This window comes from Protomyctophum parallelum (assembly GCF_964188405.1).
Source record: "Protomyctophum parallelum genome assembly, chromosome: 21".
NCBI classification, from domain to species: Eukaryota; Metazoa; Chordata; class Actinopteri; order Myctophiformes; family Myctophidae; genus Protomyctophum; species Protomyctophum parallelum.
The window spans coordinates 5815548-5831441 of record NC_139713.1 but is presented as its reverse complement, the minus strand read 5'-3'; the positions used below and the strand labels follow the sequence as shown (position 1 = coordinate 5831441).

The following is a 15894-nucleotide window of genomic DNA, read 5'->3' as shown; positions in this document are numbered from 1 at the left end:
GGTGTCACTGTGGTGGTGTCAGAGCATTTTACATCATCTGCTACTATTATGGCCAAAGCTTGGAAAACCTCTGTGCAACCTAGGTGCTAGTGACCTATACTCGTCTCTGTGAAGACTTGTGGACAGTATATGGGTGGTGTATATGGGTGGTGTTTATTAGGGATGCACCGATCCGATACTCGTATCGGAGATCGGCGCCGATCCAGGCTAAAATTCTAGATTGGGTATCGGATCGGTGGCCGATCCATTATCCGATCCGATAATTATGTGTAATTACAGTATGAAAACAACTCTACCTCCTCTGTGACACAGCAGTGTAGTATTGACAGTATAACATGTGGAATGCAGCCAGGCTAGCCTGCGCACACATTAACCTGGTCTAATTGTTGCACAGTTATTTAATAAATAATTCAGTGCATTTATATCTGTGTTTGTTACATTTTCTTTTACAAAGTTGGGAAAGTAATGTTTAAGTCAAGCCTTGATGCTGCCTTACACAAAATAATGATTCCAGACTCCACACAGTGAGGCATACAGCTTAATAGGTTATTACGTTTCTTTGTGGGAGGGTATCAGATCGGTACTCTGTATCGGCAGATACTGGACCCCCATGTATCGAAATCGGTATCGAATGCCAAAAAGCCGGATCGGTGCATCCCTAGTGTTTATAGGTGGTGCTAGTGACCTATACTCGTCTCTGTGAAGACTTGTGGACAGTATATGGGTGGTGTATATGGGTGGTGTTTATGGGTGGTGCTATAGTGACCTATATACTCGTCTCTGTGAAGACTTGTGGACAGTACAGTATATGGGTGGTGCTATAGTGACCTATATACTCGTCTCTGTGAAGACTTGTGGACAGTACAGTATAAGGGTGGTGTATATGGGTGGTGGTGTGTATGGGTGGTGGTGTGTATGGGTGGTGTTTATGGGTGGTGGTGTGTATGGGTGGTGTATATGGGTGGTGGTGTGTATGGGTGGTGTATATGGGTGGTGGTGTGTATGGGTGGTGTATATGGGTGGTGGTGTGTATGGGTGGTGTATATGGGTGGTGGTGTGTATGGGTGGTGTTTATGGGTGGTGGTGTGTATGGGTGGTGTATATGGGTGGTGGTGTGTATGGGTGGTGTATATGGGTGGTGGTGTGTATGGGTGGTGTTTATGGGTGGTGGTGTGTATGGGTGGTGTATATGGGTGGTGGTGTGTATGGGTGGTGTATATGGGTGGTGGTGTGTATGGGTGGTGTATATGGGTGGTGGTGTGTATGGGTGGTGTATATGGGTGGTGCTACAGTGACCTACTCGTCTCTGTGAGGACTTGTGGACGTCCTCCAGCTCCTCCTCTTTGTCCTCCATCTCCTTCAGTTGGATCTGTTTCATCCTCTCCAGCTCCAGCTCAAAGCGCATGTGGACCTGGATTAACAATATGATATAATATAATATATATACATACAGCTGATAACCAATGGGGTCAAAGAAGGCACACCTGGAATAGTGTGTTTGCAAATGTACGATTCAAGGTTGTACTTTATTGTTACATAGTGTGTACAGGTACATGAGAGGCTAATTTGAGGCCATAATGTTCCATTATACAAAACAATTGACAGTACAGGAATATTGCAGTCAAAGATTATGCCAAAAGGCTGAACGCAAAAAGCCCAGGGGCTTGTTTCCATTGTGGTCCATTGTACCCAATTCATCGATCATACATATCACATCGACTACACTACAAATGCAATGCAAAACAGTGTAACAGTCTAGTGTGCATTACATTCATCCCATTCACACACACACACACACACACACACACACACACACACACACACACACACACACACACACACACACACACACACACACACACATGGAGGAAAGGAAAACCATGCATGCTCGTTGGGAGCTGTCGAGGGTTCAGTGTCTTGCTCAAGGACACTTTGAAGGGCCCGGGGGTGGAACCGGGAACCTTGCTGTGTGTCTGTCCTGGGCATGACGTTAAACTGCTCCGGTGTGACTATACCGCCGTTAATGTAGTTGTAGTGGGAGCAGATTTAAGATGCATTTGCAGCCTCTGTGCTTGCCATCGCAAGCTGCTCACACGAGGGAGTATACCGAAGGACAGCCGTGTTGGTTTCGTCGACTAAAACAAAAAAATGCTTTTTCCACTGATGAAAAACTAAATAAAACCTAAGCTATGATGACTAAAACTAAGACTAAATCTATTGTCAATTTCGTCAACAAATAAAAACTACACTAAAATGTTAGGAAGGGACTAGTGGACAAGAGATCCAGTATAAGTCCTTTTACACTGGGTTGCATGGTGAACATAGCCAATCTACAAGCTCACAACGCGATGCGTTGAGGCATCTATTTTTTTTATATCTATGGGCTACACTACTCCTCAATGTGCCCATGGAATGCTGGGTGACAATCCCATGGGTGCCCGTGGGTGCCCATGGGTGCCCATGGTGCCCATGGGTGCCCATGGAATGCTGGGTGACATGATGACATGCTCGTTGTATCGTGACTGAGGACACATGCCTTGATTTTGGGGATGTAACTTTGCTGCACCTGAACTATTTTATGTCCTGCAATTCCCATATATACATAAATACATTGTTAACCCATTCTGACCTGAGATCAGATTAAAAAAAAAATCTTCTACATCCTGACAGTTTTCATTCTGACCTGAGATCAGATTAAAAAAATGTCTTCTACATCCTGACAGTTTTCATTCTGACCTGAGATCAGATTCTAAAAATGTCTTCTACATCCTGACAGTTTTCCATTCTGACCTGAGATCAGATTCTAAAAATGTCAGTCGTTCTTCGATTTTTCAAAAATAGCAGACCTACAAGCTCATAGCGCGCCACTCGGTGGCGCGCTATGAGCTTGTAGATCTGCTATTTTTCAATAGCTAAAGCACGACATGATGCTAACACCAAAATGGGTTCTCGTTCAGAATGGGTTAAAATGGTTAGGGTTAGGGGTGTGTGCGTGCGTGCGCGTCTGCGTGCGTCTGCGTGTGTGTGTGCGCGCGTGCTAACCTGCTGTTGCTGCTGTATCTTGGCGGTCTGCTTGGTGATCTCCTCCGCTCTCTCATTGGCTGTGCTCTCCAGGAGGCGGAGCTGCTTCTTGAGGTCAGGCAGGGACTCAGAGGTCAAGTCCAGCGGCAGGCTGAGGTCACGGATCTGAGCGCACAGTTCCTCCTTCTGATTGGACAGACGGCTCGCCTCCCCCTTGCTCTCCTACGGAGATAAATCACACCCGTGTGAAGTGAGGGGCGCTCTTATCATCATAAGTGAAATCACTGAAGATACCTGTTTAAGTGCCAGGGACGTAATCCCGTCTTATGGACGTCTTTGCAATGGGTGCCATTTTTTTTTACAATTTTCTTTTTTTACATAAAAAAAAAAATAGTCCTCTCTTTCTTTATAATGGGATAATTGGCACTCAGAGCCTAAACTGGTGACCACCAGGTGGTGCTGAAGGAGTTTTAATCTGATTAACTAGTCTTACTATGGGCCTGCTCTTGTATAATGTATACCCATGGGGGTATTTTGCATAGCGTTCCCTGATTCTGCTTAGCATGCTGCTATTAGCTAAATTTAGGGAACATCTTAATCTTAAAGGGATAGTTCAGATTTTTTTTAACTTAAGTTGTATGAAATACTTGCCATTAATATAGTGGTTGCAACTGTATTAATTGATTGCCAGAGTCCCGTGGTGAGAGTTCTGCTCTGGTTTTGGTGAAATATCAAGTAGTTCCGGTCATTTTGTGGGGGGGGCACTGCAGGGGCCACGCAGTAAAGGTAAATTAATCCACAAAGAATCTGAACTATCCCTTTAAAATACCTGGAGAAATAATCAGACGCACGCTGTTGTTTTTGGCAGCAACTTTCTATTTTAGTTTTAGTCATAGTCTCTTGAATAGTTTTCACTTAGTTTTAGTCACATTTTAGTCACCTGGAATGTTCTAGTGTTTAGTCTAGTTTTAGTCGACTAAATGTCATACGATTTTAGTCGACTAAATCTACAGTTGATTTAGTCGACTAAAATGTGTTTTGACAGGCCTTGATGTCGTTGTAATGACATATTTTACACTTTGGTTGCATGCTGAAAATAGCAGATATACAATCTCACAACGCGTCGCAGCGCGCGACGCGTTGTGAGATTGTAGATCTGCTATTTTCAGCATGCAACCCAGCATAAAACTGGATCTCTTGTCCACTAGTCTAGTTTTTATTTGTTGACGAAATTGTCAGTATATTTAGTCTTAGTTTTAGTCATCATAGATTCGTTTTTATTTAGTTTTTATTTAGTTTTAGTCAGTGAAAAAAGGTAGTCGCCGAACATTTTTCGTCTTAGTTTTAGTCGACGAAAACAACACAGGCAGGCAGACGGACACACACACAGACCTGCAGGGTGTTCCTCAGGGTGTAGATCTCGGTCCACAGAGCGGTGTTCTCCTGGACGGCTTTGTCTTTGTTCTCCCTCTCGTTGTCGGCGCCCTCCAGAGCCTGGGTCAGTTCACTGTCGAACCTGCAACACAGACACACACGTTTAACCAAATGAACCCTACAACACAGACACACACGTTTAACCAAATTCAGGTTCAGGAGACTTCGGGGGAAAAAAATGAATTCTCCTGAATGCTGCCTTTCGGTATATGCCTATATATGGCATGGAAGGAAAGGGGTGGCATTTGCATTTATTTCACTGTAGTAAATCGTGGTCCGGAAAGGACACTTGTTGTTTTACAGACGGGTAAAAGGGGCAGGGGCCAAAGCCCCCTTTGATGTCTATGTGTGCACGACCCTGACACTTTTCAAGAGACTATGACTAAAACTAAAACCTACATTTGCTGCCAAAGACAACACTGCCACTGACCTCCTCTGCTCGTAGCAGTGTAGGACAGACATTAGATCGTATATAAAGACAGACACACTGACCTCCTCTGCTCGTAGCAGTGTAGGACAGACATTAGATCGTATATAAAGACAGACACACTGACCTCCTCTGCTCGTAGCAGTGTAGGACAGACATTAGATCGTATATAAAGACAGACACACTGACCTCCTCTGCCTGTAGCAGTGTAGGACAGACATTAGATCGTATATAAAGACAGACACACTGACCTCCTCTGCCTGTAGCAGTGTAGGACAGACATTAGATCGTATATAAAGACAGACACACTGACCTCCTCTGCCTGTAGCAGTGTAGGACAGACATTAGATCGTATATAAAGACAGACACACTGACCTCCTCTGCTTGTAGCAGTGTAGGACAGACATTAGATCGTATATGAAGACAGACACACTGACCTCCTCTGCTCGTAGCAGTGTAGGACAGACATTAGATCGTATATAAAGACAGACACACTGACCTCCTCTGCTCGTAGCAGTGTAGGACAGACATTAGATCGTATATAAAGACAGACACACTGACCTCCTCTGCCTGTAGCAGTGTAGGACAGACATTAGATCGTATATAAAGACAGACACACTGACCTCCTCTGCCTGTAGCAGTGTAGGACAGACATTAGATCGTATATAAAGACAGACACACTGACCTCCTCTGCTTGTAGCAGTGTAGGACAGACATTAGATCGTATATAAAGACAGACACACTGACCTCCTCTGCCTGTAGCAGTGTAGGACAGACATTAGATCGTATATAAAGACAGACACACTGACCTCCTCTGCTCGTAGCAGTGTAGGACAGACATTAGATCATATATAAAGACAGACACACTGACCTCTGCTTGTAGCAGTGTAGGACAGACATTAGATCATATATAAAGACAGACACACTGACCTCTGCTCGTAGCAGTGTAGGACAGACATTAGATCGTATATAAAGACAGACACACTGACCTCCTCTGCTTGTAGCAGTGTATTAGAGCATTTGGTACAGACATTAGACCGTATACAGACAGACACACTGACCTCCTCTGCTTGTAGCAGTGTAGGACAGACATTAGATCGTATATACAGACAGACACACTGACCTCCTCTGCTTGCGCTCCAGCTCGTGCGTGCGTCCCTGCAGGTTGTCGGTCAGCACGCGAGCGTCCTGGAGGTCGGAGGTCACGCGACGGCACTGACGCTTCAGGTCCGTCACGCTCCTCCTGGACTGGTCCAGCTGGCTCTGCAGGGACACCACCTACACACACACGCACACACACACACACACACACACACACACGCAATTCAAATTTCAATTAAATTCAATTCAAAGGGCTTTATTGGCATGAGTAAACATACGTTTACATTGCCAAAGCAGAAAGAACAATACAACAATACAATCAAAACAAAAATGATGTACATTTGAAGGTCAGAATCTTCAATAGATCAAATTCTATATGTACCAAGGTCATTCGATGCAGGTATAGTGCAGGAATATACACAATGATTCTTTTTTTTTTTTTATAAGATATTTTTTTGCGGCTTACGCCTTTATTGATTTTTTAAGGGATAGAAAGTAGGCTGACAGGAAACGGGAGAGAGATGGGGGGATGACATGCGGTAAAGGCCGTGTCGGGTCCGGGAGTCGAACCCGCGGCACACCGCGACTGGATCACCAGTCCGGTGCCCAGACCGTTACGCTACGGCCTGGGCCTACACAATGATTCTTTAGGGTGGTTGTGTTCCGTTTGATATCCTTCTCCTATATCACAGCCACTCACGAATCTTGCTGCTGTGTTTTGCACATTGTTGTACTTCGCCCAGCAGATATGGGAGTTTTCAAAATATCTGTGTGTGGTTGTAATCCGTGGGAAGTATATGTGTTTCTGATGTCTGATGTTAGGAAGTGTAGCTCGGTTTCCACTTCATTGTGTGTGTGCAGTGGGTGCACACTGCACTGCACACAGGACCTAGAAGAACTCTCTCTATACTTGCTCTCTACTTTCGCATTTGTTTTTTTATTTGGACACCAACATCTGGGGCGTAACATTCTGCGAAAATAGCAGCATCTACTACTATGTAAGATCAAGACATCATCATCATGTCCTCACTGTATTGCATTACTGCTTGTTTTTTAATGTCGTTGCCTTGCTTTTCTTTTATTCTCCATTGTTCTGTAAAGCACTTTGAGCTGCATTTGATGTCATGAAAGGTGCTATACAAATAAAGTTTTATTATTATTATTATTATTATTATTATCATCATAGATCTGCTATTTCTTCTCTGGGTTCCGTCTGTGTGTACCTTGGCGTCCAGCTGCTGTCTGGCCTGTTTCTCAGACTCCACTTTCTCCTCGGTGTGTTTGAGTCGCCTTCGCAGGAACTCCACCTCCGTCTGACAACACTCCAGCTGCAGGGTCAGCTCACTGTCTGGAAAACCAACCAACGCCAAGTTAGAAGATACAGGTTCATCTCACTGTCTGGAAAACCAACCGACGCCAAGTTAGAAGATACAGGTTCATCTCACTGTCTGGAAAACCAACCAACGCCAAGTTATATAAGATACAGGTTCATCTCACTGTCTGGAAAACCAACCAACGCCAAGTTAGAAGATACAGGTTCATCTCACTGTCTGGGAAACCAACCAACGCCAAGTTATATAAGATACAGGTTCATCTCACTGTCTGGAAAACCGACCAACGCCAAGTTAGAAGATACAGGTTCATCTCACTGTCTGGAAAACCGACCAACGCCAAGTTAGAAGTAGGGATGCCAAACGACTCATATTTGGCCAATCGACGAATCGAGGCCAAAAATCGACGTGTCAAACGACTTTTTTCCTTTTTTTTCTTCATTATTTTTATATTTTTGTTGTTGCTGCGCAGCAGTTGAGGAGAACGCAACTATGCATTCCTTTAAGCAACACAACTTCTGCAGCTGCATCCATATGTTTAGAATTTGCATCAATGATCAAATCCCAATAATAAAAAATTAACTTTATTGTGTAAACAATGAAACTGAAGGAGCAGCGGCGCTATCGGCTAGCCGCTAGTCCCAACTCTCAAGTGTCTGCAGCCTGTCACGAGTAATGAACTGATACGGGACGCACGTTGTTCCGTATTTTAATGTCGGGTCGGATAATAAATACAGTATAAATGACGGCGGGATTTATTTGACAACTCTGTCCTGCTTTCTTCACTAGAAGAGAAGAGCGCTCACCGCTCAGAACAGAGCAGACCTGTGGCTGTCAGTTCACTTTACGGCATGTGTACGTAGATGAGCTGGGTCTGGGAAGCTCAGAGCTGCAGCCATTGGCTCATGATACGAGCACACGACCAATGGGACAGATCATTCAGTGTTGCACCCACCACACACACACGCACACACCCTTGGACGATGGGGTCCACAGCGCTCTGCTCAAAGTCAACTTGCATGCGACGAGCGGCACTGACTGACTGAAAAAATAATAATACAAATAAAAACGATTTTTCGACTCATACGTTTTGAGTCGCGGGAGGCATGAGTCGATAATCGAGTCGATTTTCAACTTTTTTCAACATCCCTAGTTAGAAGATACAGGTTCATCTCACTGTCTGGAAAACCAACCGACGCCAAGTTATATAAGATACAGGTTCATCTCACTGTCTGGAAAACCAACCGACGCCAAGTTAGAAGATACAGGTTCATCTCACTGTCTGGAAAACCAACCAACGACAAGTTAGAAGATACAGGTTCATCTCACTGTCTGGAAAACCAACCAACGACAAGTTAGAAGATACAGGTTCATCTCACTGTCTGGAAAACCAACCAACGACAAGTTAGAAGATACAGGTTCATCTCACTGTCTGGAAAACCAACCGACGCCAAGTTATAAGATACAGGTTCATCTCACTGTCTGGAAAACCGACCAACGCCAAGTTAGAAGATACAGGTTCATCTCACTGTCTGGAAAACCAACCAACGACAAGTTAGAAGATACAGGTTCATCTCACTGTCTGGAAAACCAACCGACGCCAAGTTATAAGATACAGGTTCATCTCACTGTCTGGAAAACCAACCGACGCCAAGTTAGAAGATACAGGTTCATCTCACTGTCTGGGAAACCGACCAACGCCAAGTTATATAAGATACAGGTTCATCTCACTGTCTGGAAAACCAACCAACGACAAGTTAGAAGATACAGGTTCATCTCACTGTCTGGGAAAACCAACCAACGCCAAGTTATATAAGATACAGGTTCATCTCACTGTCTGGAAAACCAACCGACGCCAAGTTAGAAGATACAGGTTCATCTCACTGTCTGGAAAACCAACCAACGACAAGTTAGAAGATACAGGTTCATCTCACTGTCTGGGAAAACCAACCAACGCCAAGTTAGAAGATACAGGTTCATCTCACTGTCTGGAAAACCAACCAACGCCAAGTTAGAAGATACAGGTTCATCTCACTGTCTGGAAAACCAACGACAAGTTATATAAGATACAGGTTCATCTCACTGTCTGGAAAACCAACCAACGACAAGTTATATAAGATACAGGTTCATCTCACTGTCTGGAAAACCAACCAACGACAAGTTATATAAGATACAGGTTCATCTCACTGTCTGGAAAACCAACCGACGCCAAGTTATAAGATACAGGTTCATCTCACTGTCTGGAAAACCAACCAACGCCAAGTTATATAAGATACAGGTTCATCTCACTGTCTGGAAAACCAACCAACGACAAGTTAGAAGATACAGGTTCATCTCACTGTCTGGAAAACCAACCAACGACAAGTTATATAAGATACAGGTTCATCTCACTGTCTGGAAAACCAACCGACGCCAAGTTATATAAGATACAGGTTCATCTCACTGTCTGGAAAACCAACCAACGACAAGTTATATAAGATACAGGTTCATCTCACTGTCTGGAAAACCGACCAACGCCAAGTTAGAAGATACAGGTTCATCTCACTGTCTGGAAAACCAACCAACGCCAAGTTATAAGATACAGGTTCATCTCACCGTCTGGAAAACCAACCAACGCCAAGTTATATAAGATACAGGTTCATCTCACTGTCTGGAAAACCGACCAACGCCAAGTTAGAAGATACAGGTTCATCTCACTGTCTGGAAAACCAACCAACGCCAAGTTATATAAGATACAGGTTCATCTCACTGTCTGGAAAACCAACCAACGACAAGTTAGAAGATACAGGTTCATCTCACTGTCTGGAAGACCAACCAACGACAAGTTAGAAGATACAGGTTCATCTCACTGTCTGGGAAAACCAACCAACGCCAAGTTATAAGATACAGGTTCATCTCACTGTCTGGAAAACCGACCAACGCCAAGTTATAAGATACAGGTTCATCTCACTGTCTGGAAAACCAACCGACGCCAAGTTATATAAGATACAGGTTCATCTCACTGTCTGGAAAACCAACCGACGCCAAGTTATAAGATACAGGTTCATCTCACTGTCTGGAAAACCAACCGACGCCAAGTTATAAGATACAGGTTCATCTCACTGTCTGGAAAACCAACCGACGCCAAGTTATATAAGATACAGGTTCATCTCACTGTCTGGAAAACCAACCAACGCCAAGTTATAAGATACAGGTTCATCTCACTGTCTGGAAAACCAACCGACGCCAAGTTATAAGATACAGGTTCATCTCACTGTCTGGAAAACCAACCAACGCCAAGTTATATAAGATACAGGTTCATCTCACTGTCTGGAAAACCAACCAACGACAAGTTATATAAGATACAGGTTCATCTCACTGTCTGGAAAACCAACCAACGCCAAGTTATATAAGATACAGGTTCATCTCACTGTCTGGAAAACCAACCGACGACAAGTTAAAAGATACAGGTTCATCTCACTGTCTGGAAAACCAACCAACGCCAAGTTATATAAGATACAGGTTCATCTCACTGTCTGGAAAACCAACCAACGCCAAGTTATATAAGATACAGGTTCATCTCACTGTCTGGAAAACCAACCGACGACAAGTTAAAAGATACAGGTTCATCTCACTGTCTGGAAAACCAACCGACGACAAGTTAGAAGATACAGGTTCATCTCACTGTCTGGAAAACCAACCAACGCCAAGTTAGAAGATACAGGTTCATCTCACTGTCTGGAAAACCAACCAACGCCAAGTTATAAGATACAGGTTCATCTCACTGTCTGGAAAACCAACCAACGACAAGTTATATAAGATACAGGTTCATCTCACTGTCTGGAAGACCGACCGACGACAAGTTATAAGATACAGGTTCATCTCACTGTCTGGAAAACCAACCAACGCCAAGTTAGAAGATACAGGTTCATCTCACTGTCTGGAAAACCAACCAACGCCAAGTTAGAAGATACAGGTTCATCTCACTGTCTGGAAAACCAACCAACGCCAAGTTATATAAGATACAGGTTCATCTCACTGTCTGGAAAACCAACCAACGCCAAGTTATATAAGATACAGGTTCATCTCACTGTCTGGAAAACCAACCAACGCCAAGTTAGAAGATACAGGTTCATCTCACTGTCTGGAAAACCAACGACAAGTTATCCCATTCTGAACGGGAAACCCATTTTGGTGTTAGCATCATGTCGTGCTTTAGCTATTGAAAAATAGCAGATCTACAAGCTCATAGCGCGCCACCGAGTGTCGCGCTACAAGCTTGTAGGTCTGCTATTTTTGAAAAATCGAAGAACGACTGACATTTTTAGAATCTGATCTCAGGTCAGAATGGGGTTAATCAGACCAGTGTGTGTCCATTGGAAACCTCATATGAATCTGATCTCAGGTCAGAATGGGTTAAAAGATACAGTTAGAGCCGTGGGTTTTCAACCCTTTTCATACCAAGCAGTGTTGTTTCCGAGCCAATCTACAAGCTCACAACGCGCCGCGAGCTTTCTATAGATCGGCTATTTTCAGCATGCCACCAAGTGTAAAATGACTTATACTGGAGCTCTTGTCCACTAGTCCCTTCCTAACATTTTAGTCTAGTTTTTATTTGTTGACGAAATTGTCAGTATATTTAGTCGTAGTTTTAGTCATCATACAATAGCTCAGTTTTTATTTAGTTTCCATTTAGTTTTCGTCAGTGGAAAAAGGTAGTCGACGAACATTTTTCGTCTTAGTTTTAGTCGACAAATTCAACACTGGCTTGCGTTGCGTTGCGTTGCGTGAGTGCGTTGCGTCTGTGTGTGCGTGCGTGCGTTGTGTTGCGTGCGTGCGTTGTGTTTGTGGGTGTGTGTGTGCGTGCGTTGCGTTGCGCGCGTTGTGTGCGTTGTGTGTGTGCGTGCGTTGCGTTGCGTGCGTGCGTTGTGTGCGTTGTGTGTGGGCGTGCGTTGCGTTGCGTGCGTGTGTTGTGTGCATTGTGTGTGGGCGTGCGTTGCGTTGCGTGCGTGCGTTGTGTGCATTGTGTGTGGGCGTGCGTTGCGTTGCGTGCGTGCGTTGTGTGCATTGTGTGTGGGCGTGCGTTGCGTTGCGTGCGTGCGTTGTGTGCATTGTGTGTGGGCGTGCGTTGCGTGCGTGCGTTGTGTGTGGGCGTGCGTTGCGTTGCGTGTGTGCGTTGTGTGTGGGCGTGCGTTGCGTTGCGTGCGTGTGTTGTGTGCATTGTGTGTGGGCGTGCGTTGCGTGCGTGCGTTGTGTGCATTGTGTGTGGGCGTGCGTTGCGTTGCGTGCGTGCGTTGTGTGTGGGCGTGCGTTGTGTGCATTGTGTGCATTGTGTGTGGGCGTGCGTTGCGTTGCGTGCGTGCGTTGTGTGCATTGTGTGTGGGCGTGCGTTGCGTTGCGTGCGTTGTGTGCATTGTGTGTGGGCGTGCGTTGCGTGCGTGTGTTGTGTGCGTTGTGTGCGTGTGTTGTGTGCGTTGTGTGTGGGCGTGCGTTGTGTGCGTTGTGTGTGGGCTTGCGTTGTGTGCGTTGTGTGTGGGCGTGCGTTGCGTTGCGTGCGTGTGTTGTGTGCATTGTGTGTGGGCGTGCGTTGCGTTGCGTGCGTGTGTTGTGTGCGTTGTCTTTGTGCGTGTGTGTGTGCGTGCGTTGCGTTGCGTGCGTGCGTTGTGTGTGTGCGTGCGTTGCGTTGCGTGCGTGCGTTGCGTGCGTGCGTTGTGTGCGTTGTGTGTGGGCGTGCGTTGCGTTGTGTGCGTGTGTTGTGTGCATTGTGTGTGGGCGTGCGTTGCGTTGCGTGCGTGCGTTGTGTGCATTGTGTGTGGGCGTGCGTTGCGTTGCGTGCGTGCGTTGTGTGTGGGCGTGCGTTGCGTGCGTGCGTTGTGTGTGGGCGTGCGTTGCGTTGCGTGCGTGTGTTGTGTGCATTGTGTGTGGGCGTGCGTTGCGTTGCGTGCGTGCGTTGTGTGCATTGTGTGTGGGCGTGCGTTGCGTTGCGTGCGTGCGTTGTGTGTGGGCGTGCGTTGTGTGCATTGTGTGTAGGCGTGCGTTGCGTTGCGTGCGTGCGTTGTGTGTGGGCGTGCGTTGTGTGCATTGTGTGCATTGTGTGTGGGCGTGCGTTGCGTTGCGTGCGTGCGTTGTGTGCATTGTGTGTGGGCGTGCGTTGTGTTGCGTGCGTGCGTTGTGTGCATTGTGTGTGGGCGTGCGTTGCGTTGCGTGCGTGTGTTGTGTGTGTTGTGTGTGGGCGTGCGTTGCGTTGCGTGCATGCGTTGTGTGCGTTGTGTGTGGGCGTGCGTTGCGTGCGTGCGTTGTGTGCGCTGTGTGTGTGCGTGCGTTGCGTGCGTTGTGTGTGGCCGTGCGTTGCGTGCGTTGCGTTGCGTGTGTGCGTGCGTTGTGTGTGTGTGTGCGTGCGTTGCGTGTGTGCGTTGTGTGCGTTGCGTGTGTGCGTGCGTTGTGTGTGTGTGTGCGTGCGTTGCGTGTGTGCGTTGCGTTGCGTGCGTTGCGTGTGTGCGTGCGTTGTGTGTGTGTGTGCGTGCGTTGCGTGTGTGCGTTGCGTTGCGTGCGTTGCGTGTGTGCGTGCGTTGTGTGTGTGTGTGCGTGCGTTGTGTGTGTGCGTGCGTGCGTTGTGTGTGGGCGTGCGTGCGTACCTGTGGCTGGTCCGGTGGGTCGGTCTTTGTTCTGGACACTCTGTTTCCCCTCAGCCAGCTGCTTCTCCAGGGTCGCTATGGTAACCTTACACTGATCCAGACGGGTCTGGGAGAGGACATAGTGGTGGAAGAAGACCTTTTTACTTTAACCCATTCTGACCTGAGATCAGATTCTAAAAATGTCTATTACATCCTGACAGTTTCATTATTAACCCATTCTGACCTGAGATCAGATTCTAAAAATGTCTATTACATCCTGACAGTTTCATTATTAACCCATTCTGACCTGAGATCAGATTTCTAAAAATGTCTTCGATTTTTCAAAAAATAGCAGACCTACAAGCTCGTAGCGCGCCACCCGGTGGCGCGCTATGAGCTTGTAGATCTGCTATTTTTAAAATAGCTAAAGCATAACGTAATGCTAACACCAAAACGGGTTCCCGCCCCAAAATGGGTTAAGTAAGAGTATCAATTCCCACAGGGTAGAAATACTCAGTTTCAAGTTAAAAAGAATCAGACCTGTCTGAAGTGAGTGATACAAAAAAAAGAGAAAAAACTCAGCTTCCCAACATGCACCTGTGCACAGTGTGAAGCTCAACAGCGCCACTTTGTCACCTGTTGGTACCTTAGAGTATATATTATATATTAATAGATTTGCATTGGATGCAGCTCGAGCCCAAACTGGTCCGTTGACTATCATTGCGCACGTTCATGTTATTGGGGCGATGATCACGCGTGAACGCTATGTTTCATACGTGAACGCACGCAAACGGGGCGATGACAGTCGACGGCCAGCGCGACGGCCAGCAACGATTTGGCCCCAATCCATCCCAGAATGCACTCTGTTCCTACTGTACCCGGAAGGAGGAGTGAAATCGCCTCATGCGCTTTTGAGCAACTTAATATATACTCTAAGGTTGGTACCCTAGACCAGGGGTCTGCAACAGGCGGCTCTAGAGCCGCATGCGGCTATAGAGCCGCATGCGGCTATAGAGCACACCCCTAGTGGCTCCCTGTAGCATTAAAAGTAGTAATACATTATTTTTCATTTATGGTTTCTGTAGGAGGCCAAACGTGACAAGCATTCTTAATATTTATTCTACACATTTTTACAAAATTGGAAAACTTAACTAAACAAAAATTTGCGTCATAGCATGCGACACACTCAGTGCCGTGCCAGCCAGGTGTCTATTATAAACAAACCAGTGGGTGTGTGAGGATGCTGCCTGCTACGCTATGGCTTCTACAGGGAGAGAAATAAAGATAGCCGACGAAAAACAGAGGATTTAACAGTTCGTGGACAGAGGCTTTTGCCTTCACAGCCAATGCAGATTGACTGCCTGTATGTTTAATCTGCAGTGAGAAGCTATCAAACAACAAAAAAAGTAACGTTGAAAGACATTTCCAGGGAAAGCATGCTAAATTCTGCTAGTTTCGTTGCAACCCGGGAGATAATAAAGCTTGGCAAGCTGCATTATAATGCGTAATTTTCTTTGCGGCTCCAGATAGATTTTGAATTTATTTTTGGTCGAAAATGGCTCTTTCAACATCTTGGGTTGCAGACCCCTGCCCTAGACAGACAGACAGACAGACAGACAGACAGGTACCTGCAGGTCTTTGTTGTCTCTGGTCAGTCTGAGTCGTTCGCTTCTCTCCACGTCCAGCGCTTGACCCACCGCGTCGCCTCGGAATCGCTCGTCGCTCAGGTCAGAGGTCACCGCCGTGACCTATTATTAGACACACCAACACACCAACATGTGAGCTATATGTATGTATGTATGTATGCTGCGTTCACACTGCCAGCTACAAAGACACACCAACATGTGAGCTATATGTATGTATGTATGCTGCGTTCACACTGCCAGCTACAAAGACACACCAACATGTGAGCTATATGCATGTATGTATGCTGCGTTCACACTGCCAGCTACAAAGACACACCAACATGTGAGCTACATGTATGTAT

General features: G+C 45.9%; 1 protein-coding gene across 6 annotated transcripts in view; it reads right to left on the bottom strand.

Moving 5' to 3' along the window:
* Positions 1–15894, bottom strand: part of myo18b (myosin XVIIIB) — a 105612-nt gene that overhangs the window by 35665 nt on the left and 54053 nt on the right. For all 6 annotated transcript variants that reach the window (XM_083794204.1, XM_083794199.1, XM_083794202.1 and 3 more), the window contains 7 exons: positions 15536–15655; positions 13929–14034; positions 7207–7331; positions 6006–6160; positions 4414–4537; positions 3043–3243; positions 1301–1411 (listed from right to left, as the gene is read on the bottom strand). In XM_083794204.1, the coding sequence (XP_083650330.1) occupies positions 1301–1411; positions 3043–3243; positions 4414–4537; positions 6006–6160; positions 7207–7331; positions 13929–14034; positions 15536–15655 (942 nt within the window). The remainder of the gene's footprint in view (positions 1–1300; positions 1412–3042; positions 3244–4413; positions 4538–6005; positions 6161–7206; positions 7332–13928; positions 14035–15535; positions 15656–15894) is intronic.